Raw genomic sequence first — 8,933 nt, forward strand, 5'->3', positions numbered from 1 at the left:
CTCCCATATTAAAGTATTGCTCTCAATACATTTTTTACAGCTGATGCATACTAGTAATTGGAATTACAATGAACAGATAATGCATGGGATTCCCTTTAATTATTGTTACAGAACATGAACTTTAAACATTAAGTGTTTCCAGAACTTCTTCTGCCTCTCTGCACGTGGGGTGTCCTGTTTAGTGTTGACATCTTACAGCTAAATTAGCAAAACTATTAGGTGTAAAACACACCCTCCACCTTAATCAGCCCTGCCCCCCCCCACCCACCCTCTTTCTTTCTCTCTCCTTTCTTTCTCTCTCTCTCTGTCTCTCTGTGGCTGAGAAGAGATGTTGACAGATTAGCGTCTTCCGCTGAGTCCAGCAGATTCTCCCTAAATCTGAGTGGAGGTCACCTGTACACTTCCCCACCCAAACCACAGCTCCCCTGTCCTTGCGTCTGATTGGCTGGCTCCGCCCAGGTGGTTACGGATTCTCCCTAAGACACGAAACGACTGGTCAAACGGCGGAGGCAAAGCGGGTTCCAGTCGAGGCGTGCAGAGCAGTGCGGTCGGAGGATCTCCGTGGCGATCTAATCGGTCATCCAGTAGGACCTTCTCTCTCTCATCTCGGAGTCAGTAATGGGTGCCGGAGCGAGCGCGGAGGAGAAACACTCCAGGGAGCTGGAGAAGAAGCTGAAGGAGGATGCGGACAAGGACGCCAGGACCGTCAAACTGCTGCTGCTGGGTAAACACACTCATACTCTGGACTGGGCACTGAGGCTGTTCCTATGGCGATGCATGGGAGGGGAGGGGGGGAGGCTTTGGACTAGACCAAAGCAACAGTTAACTCTAGTACAATTCAACTCAGTTCTGTCTGATTCATGTAGCTTTCAATGTAATGTAGCTGACCAGGCTTTTTTTCTTTTAAAAGAATCCCCTGACATAAATGCAGAGTTAGGATTTGTCTCTGTACATTTTTGGTCACATGGTTTGGTGAATTGAAAGTGAACCGAACAGAAAGTGGAGGGAGTAAGTTTTCCGTCTGTTTGACTTAGTACACGGATCAGCAAGAAAGTCTCAGAGTGGAAGACACATACGTTAATGAATAAAAAGGAACGGGACATGTGCAGAGAGATGACGACTCAATGGAAAATGATCTGAGATCAGAGCTACGGGAGTTTTTAGGATTTCAGATTTTGGGAGGGATTTTGTTTGTGGTCACAGTTATAGGTGCTTAAAGAGAAAGAGGAGGAAATTTACGGGTAAATTAGTTCACTGGCCATTCCAAAACTTGTAGAAGTTGTATGTGCGTGTGTGTGTGTGTGTGTGTGTGTGTGTGTGTGTTTTGTTTTTTGGGCGGGGGGGGGGGGGGGGGCAGTGTGTTCTCGGCCGGACTGTTTTGATGGGATGTAGTGTTACAGATAATTAAGCCCTGAGATAAAGGGACCTGTGAGAACTGTCAGGTACACACATCAGCTTTACAGGGCTTAGGACACCAGTAATGACCTCCAGGGCTATTAGTCCAATCCCTCAGGGGATCAGAGGAGAGGAGAGGAGAGGAGAGGAGAGGAGAGGAGAGGAGAGGAGAGGAGAGGAGAGGAGAGGAGAGGAGAGGAGAGGAGAGATGTTAGACTCTCCTTTCTCAAACCCATATATTTGTCAGACCTCGGTACCCAAAATGCACAGTCAGTCCACACTCCACTGTGTGTGTGTAAGTGTCATTCATCTGTCAGTATCAAAGTGAAAAAAAAGTGGAAGAACCAAACACAACTTCCTGGCCAAATATGATTTCAATAAATTCTGAAAACATAAACAGTGAAGTTAATCGTCTTAATTTGAGCAGGTTAGCGCATGTGTTTGTGTGTGTATGTGCATGTATAAGTGTGTGTGTGTGTGTGTGTATGTGTGATTACTGGTGAAAGCATATGGAGCAGTTATTGTTGTGGTAACCGAGCGTCTGCAGGAGGAAACCCCACAGGATGATTGACATCCAGCCAGAACATGACCTTTTGTTTCAATCCTAAGAGACAAAGTAAATGAGAGTCCAATATCAGCCTTTACTCAGCTGAGCAGAAAACACTGAGCGCCTTCAGCTCCATTCACTCATACTGCAAAAAAACCCCACTCTCTATTCTCAGAACGTGGTGAACTTACAGACGTCAATATTCCTTAAACCACTGAGAGCCATACCCCACTGTCTCTGTCTTCTTTTCAGGTGCTGGTGAATCAGGGAAGAGCACAATTGTCAAGCAGATGAAGTAAGTGTCCATGGCCTGGGGGGGGCGCTGTAATGACATGAAATCAGCACACTCCACAACTGTCCTGACCGTACTGTATTAAAAAACAATATCTAATAGCCTTTACCATCACAGCAGACCAACAGCATAAAACAGACACCACTAACCTTTCTCTCTCTCTCTCTCTCTCTCTCTCTCTCTTTCGATCTCAGAATTATCCACAAAGATGGTTACTCTCTGGAAGAGTGCTTGGAGTTCATTGTGATTATCTACAGTAACACGCTCCAGTCCATCATGGCTATAGTAAAGGCCATGAACACTCTGAACATCGGCTATGGAGATCCTGCCCAGGCGGTACAGTCAACACACACACACACGCACACACACGCACACGCACACAGACACACACACACTCGCACGCACGCACACACACACACACGCACACACACTCACACACACACTCACGCACACACACACACACACACACACACATACACACACACACACACGCACACGCACACGCACACGCACACATACACATGCACACTCACACATACACACGCACACACACACACACACACGCACACACACACGCACACTCACACATACACACTCACACACATACACACTCACTCACACACACACACACACACACACACACACACACACACACACACACACTCACTCACACACACACACACACACGCACACACACACACACACACGCACACACACACGCACACTCACACATACACACTCACACACATACACACTCACTCACACACACACACACACGCACACGCACACGCACACATACACATGCACACTCACACATACACACGCACACACACACACACACACGCACACACACGCGCACACTCACACATACACACTCACACACATACACACTCACTCACACACACACACACACACACACACACACACACACGTCTACAGCTTCATCACAAAAATGATGGCTGGGAGCAGTCCTTAAATTCAGCCTGCATCAGAAAACCACTGGCTTTCCTTAGGCAAGCCGAGATAACTGTAAACTGGTAAAAATGAGTCCATAAGGAAAATGAGGACATTTCCAACATATTCAATACAGCTGAATATGACAAATCAACAGTGAGTTTACATTTAGTCGTTTAAATGGGTCCGTATGAAGCTACTGCTTACCTAATAAAGCACTGTAACTGTATTGTGATACATAAAACAAGCCGTCTCAATAAAGAAGAACAGCATCACGCACTCTCAGACTCCTGTCCATTCAAATGGCCTCCGGAGCAGCATTGTTTGTCTGTGAATCCACAGGACGACGCCAGGAAACTGATGCACTTGGCAGACACCATTGAGGAGGGCACCATGCCTAAAGAACTGTCTGATATCATCCTACGTCTGTGGAAAGACACGGGCATCCAGGCCTGCTTTGACAGGGCATCTGAGTACCAGCTCAACGACTCCGCCGGATAGTGAGTCCACAACACAATTCAGCTGAACTCAAATGCATTCAGTTCAATTCAAATCAGTTCAGTTCAGTTCAGTTCAGTTCAGTTCAGTTCAATTCAATTCAATTCAATTTAATTTACTTGCATTCAGTTTAACAAAGGTCAATTCCGTTTAATTCAATTCATTTCAATTCAGTCAAGATATATTCTGTTGAACTATTCTGTTGAGATTGCCTTACAAAACAAAGCGATTGCTCAAGCCAGCTCATTTTTTCTCCCTTCCTTTCTCTCTCTCTCTCTCTCTCTCTCTCTCTCTCTCTCTCTCTGTGCCAGCTATCTGAATGACTTAGAGAGACTGGTCCAGCCTGGCTATGTCCCTACAGAGCAGGATGTGCTCAGGTCAAGGGTCAAGACCACTGGTATCATTGAGACTCAGTTCTCATTCAAAGACCTCAACTTCAGGTGAGTGCAAACACACAGACCACCACACAGGCAGGTCATTAATTATTGCAGCCTGTGATATATCCTAAACCTGCATCTGCACAGTTTTCTTCACTAACCGTTTAAAAAAAATCCTGATCATAAAACGATTTATTAAACGATTAAGTGTATTCTTGCCGACACATTAAACTGATAAAACAGAAGACTGTATAAACCCAGTCTGCAGGGGTTGTGTGGTGTTGTTTTTTTTGTTTGTTTGTTTGTTTGTTTGTTTTTTAAATGAGATGGTAATATAAGAGCACTGTTCGTGTACAGGATGTTTGACGTGGGCGGCCAGCGTTCAGAGAGGAAGAAATGGATTCACTGCTTCGAAGGAGTCACCTGCATCATCTTCATCGCCGCCCTCAGCGCCTACGACATGGTACTCGTGGAGGACGATGAAGTGGTAAGGCGACATTTTACACGATACTCAAAAAGTGTCGCGAGGACTGGGAACCGAATCAACTACCTCGTCGTACTCAAACATTTTACAAATTCTGCCCGTCCATAAATCCTATTCTGTCCATAATCTCATACCGAAGTACGGTCTTTGCTTATGATGCTCACACCTGATATCCATTCAAGATCGTTTACGTCAGTCACTTAAAGGCCGTGTTGCCCTGTACCAAAGTGTTGTTGCCATAGAGGTGTGAGGAACAACAGTTTAAATAGCGACAGGTTGAATGAAACGGGGGCTGCAGCACCCCCTTGCGGTTATTCGCTGATAGAATTGTGATTTGTATTACTGTTTTCCATATAATAGTGATATTAATGTCGCTCCTTCACTCACGCTGTGTTTCCCAACTCCTCTTCTTTCTAAAGAACCGTATGCATGAAAGTCTCCACCTCTTCAACAGTATCTGCAACCACCGCTACTTCGCAACCACTTCAATCGTACTCTTCCTCAACAAGAAAGACGTCTTCCTGGAGAAGATCAAGAAGGCCCATTTGAGCATGTGCTTCCCTGAGTACGATGGTAAGATCCTAACACAAACGCTAAGCCCCGTGACAAACTCCGTTCTGGGGTGCAATTTTTTTTTTTTCTCTTATCACAACATCTCATTAAAAATCACTTACGAGATTATTTCCACACCTGTCTAAAATTTAAAATCTATTCAAAACTCACCAAAAACTACTTTATATTATGACGAATTATCTCTTAGTGCGGCTTTGGTAATATGCTGCTGTTTTCTCTTTGAACTCCTGTGAATGTACAGTACCAGTCATAAGTTTGGACACACCTTCTAATTCAGTGGTTCTTCTTTATTTTTTATTATTTTTACTTTCTACATTGTAGAACAATGCTGAAGGCATTAAAACTATGACTATAACACATATGGAATTATGTAGTGAGCAAAATAAGAGTGTAAACAAAGCACAGTGTAGAAAATAGTAAAAAATAAAGTAAAAACCCTTGAATGAGTAGGTGTGTCCAAACTTTTGACTGGCACTGTATTTTGGTGACTTGGTGAGTCCAGTTTGACCTTCACTGTCACACCATTTCCACGGTTAGGACCCAACACCTATGAGGATGCTGGAAACTACATCAAGGTGCAGTTCCTCGACCTGAACATGCGACGAGACGTCAAGGAAATCTACTCTCACATGACCTGTGCCACGGACACAGAAAACGTCAAGTTTGTGTTCGATGCCGTAACCGACATCATCATCAAAGAGAATCTCAAAGACTGCGGTCTCTTCTAAATTCCACCGCCAGAATTTTTTTTTTTTTTGAAACAAGCAGGTGAGAACAACACAAAAGTGTCCAGACAACTGACAATCATGTCCAATAAATTGCACATTCCGTAAATACTTTAGACAAGACTTGTAACCATCACTACCTCTTTGTTGTTGTAGGAGTGGAGAGAATTCCTTTACCATGAAGGTCAGCCATGTGACCAACCCCAGCCCGTCCTCCACGCACACACACACACACACACACACGCGCACACACACGTACTCACACAATATTTTAAAATTCTGACAGAACGCAGAAGATTAGAGAGCCTACTGGCAAAAAGAACACTGTCCCAATGAGATGAGATGAAAAAAAAAAATCCCAACTATTATTGCCAGAGCCCAGCAGGGTCTGGAATAAGAGCTGATATTGTAGCAGTGTTGTGCAAACTGTTACCAATTCTTCAAGCAAAGTCATATTTTTTTTCCCCCGTGGTTCACAGTATTGTACACCAAATGTAACCGTGTGGGTAGCTGTGTGGCTATTGTAGCTTTCCCCACCGGGCCTTCGCTGGGCCTGTTTGACATCGATACTTAACCTGCAACAACAAGTCCTCAGTATCACCTGCATACGCACTTCAACGTAACCAGATACTGTAAGTTAAAAAAAAATCAACAGAACTTTAGAGAAGTCTAGAGGAGACAGACCTTTTCTGTAAAAACAGAGGCAAATATCGTAGCGATCAATCATTAGCTATCGAAACTCTTCGACGACGGATGAAGAAGTTCTTGCTTTTTTCTTTTTTTTTTTTAAAGGGTTTAAATCCGGCCTCAGTGAGCAGAGCGTGAAACAGTATGGAAGAGTTTAGAGAAAACCCACATGGTATGACGCTATTTTTTCAGATATTCTGCTTACAGAATGCTGTTTCACTGTAGAACGCTTAAAGGAAAGAGAGAACACAGAGTTTGTTCATTAATAAAAAAAAAAAAAAAAGAACATATTCTGTATTGAGTGTGGCCTGCTGGCTCGGTTTGGGCTAAATCATGAAACTGAATGATTGGTTGATGCTTCTGTAGAAAAAAAAACAAACAAAAAAAAAGACCCAATAAATCTTATGATGTTTCTTTCTTATTCTGTCATTTCCTCACTACTAAAAAAATGAGCTAATTTAAACATACTTTCACTAATTTAAAAAACAACATACAGCACATCTATCTATCTATCTATCTATCTATCTATCTATATGTGTATATACACTGAACTTAAAAACATATCAAATCTTTAAGAGAGCACATTTTGAAATATTTTTTAAAAATGTTAAATTTGCACAATAACATGGTTTGGGAAGCAACCTGTTGTTCATTGAGTTGTGTTTGTTTTGTAAAGATATTCAAACTGTGTCGTTTTTTGTTTTTCGTTGTTGTTTCAGAAAGCACCCTCTTGAAGATTTGATACATTTTTTTATGTTAGGAATGTAAACTACACAAGTTTCAAGTTCAGTGCCAAAAAAGCATGGAATTAGGGAAAGATTTTTTTAAGAGAGAAAGAGAGAGAGAGAGACAGAGACAAAGAAGCAAACAAACGACCCAGTTGAGGCCCCTGACTTGTTCTACATACCAAACAAGCAGTCTCTGATTCACTCTGTTTTGTTTTTAATTGACTATCAGGAGGAATTTGATTACAGCACATTAACAGCCAGTTGAAACTGAAGACACAGACATTTCCAGTTGGAAACAGTCACAAATTTGACAGGAAATCTTCATAATGATAATAATGATAACAGACTGGCATAAAATCAAATCTGAAAACACATTTGCCAAATAGTGGCCACACTGAAAAGTGTCATTTTCATTTTACATATATATATATATATATATATATATATATATATATATATATATATATATATATGTTTGTTTGTTTTTTAACTTCCTCAGTATCAAAGTAAGACGTATGATTCTAATCGGCAGCATCCTCTGAGAAACCATGCTTTATGGCTTTGTTCATAAATTATTAAAAGAAATCTAGCCCTGTAAAATCCCAGCCAATACAAGAGAGCTGTGGCACACAGAGAGTTAAATGCATTAAGTCTGTCATACAAGGTGAGGAATGACTCCAATATTGCAGTTCAAGGCAGCTTCTTCATTCAATACAACACTAATCACACAGAGACACAAACCTCAGGATCAGCGAGATGCAATCAGTCTTTGAAACGCTTTGAAAGATTCTGTTTTTGAATCTTTCAACACCTTGAAAGATTTCTGTTTTTATTGAATAAAAGGCACATGTTTAAAAAAAAACCAGAAAAAAAACCAAATAAACAAAAAAAAACTGGTCCACAAAGACAGCCAGAAAAACTGTCTGACTCACACAACCACATTCAATCATGTTTTGTGTTTCTTAGTCAAAGCAAGCTGGATAAAATTAGTGACCAAGAACACATGAAAACAACAAAAAAAATCAGAGACATATTTTGAAAGTCTTTGTGATGAACAAGCCTTAAAAAAGACGGAAGACATCGAGGAGATGAACGAGCCTGATGTTTGTGAAGCACAGTGTTGAGTCATCCACGTCCAACCTACAAAAACAAGCATCGATTTGGCCCAAAATCTGCTCATCTGGTAAACAAGCTCATTTTTTCACAGTATACTTTCCCCCCACCTGAACACTGTGGTCAGAGATCTTTCAAATGCATGTTTCAGAGAACCTTCAAACGCACACGGTACACATTTTTACACACACTTTAGTTTTTAATGAAGATGAGCTTCAAGTCTTTATGGGGAGATCAGAGGCTTGGAAAACCCAGCAGAGCAAAAAAAAACCGCTAAAGTTTTGAAAGACAGTACAGAGCCCCTGTGCCATTGCCAAGACACATTAACTCTGCGTGAATTATTAAAATGCGTTTTTAAAAACGATGATGGCATCTGTTCCTGTGATGAGACAGAGACAAAGCATTGTAGAGCTTTATCCCTGGGCAAAAAAAAAAAACAAAAAAAAAAAGTATAGCAACTCTTAGGCGAAGAGTGCAGAGCCCTTTGTAATACTAGAAAACATATTTATACATGGCACTGGTTGTTTTGCGTTTTGATAGTGAACGAAACACTGTATTGC

General features: G+C 41.8%; 1 protein-coding gene across 1 annotated transcript; it reads left to right on the top strand.

Annotated features, from left to right (window-relative positions):
- The first annotated feature begins 618 nt into the window (after positions 1–618).
- Positions 619–5,848, top strand: gnat1 (guanine nucleotide binding protein (G protein), alpha transducing activity polypeptide 1). The gene is made up of 8 exons (XM_030777602.1): positions 619–724; positions 2,195–2,237; positions 2,429–2,570; positions 3,531–3,688; positions 3,998–4,126; positions 4,421–4,550; positions 4,967–5,120; positions 5,658–5,848. The coding sequence occupies exons 1-8, from the start codon at positions 619–621 to the stop codon at positions 5,846–5,848; spliced, it is 1,053 nt and encodes a 350-aa protein (XP_030633462.1).
- Positions 5,849–8,933: the final 3,085 nt, after the last annotated feature.

This window comes from Chanos chanos, chromosome 6 (assembly GCF_902362185.1).
Source record: "Chanos chanos chromosome 6, fChaCha1.1, whole genome shotgun sequence".
NCBI classification, from domain to species: domain Eukaryota; kingdom Metazoa; phylum Chordata; class Actinopteri; order Gonorynchiformes; family Chanidae; genus Chanos; species Chanos chanos.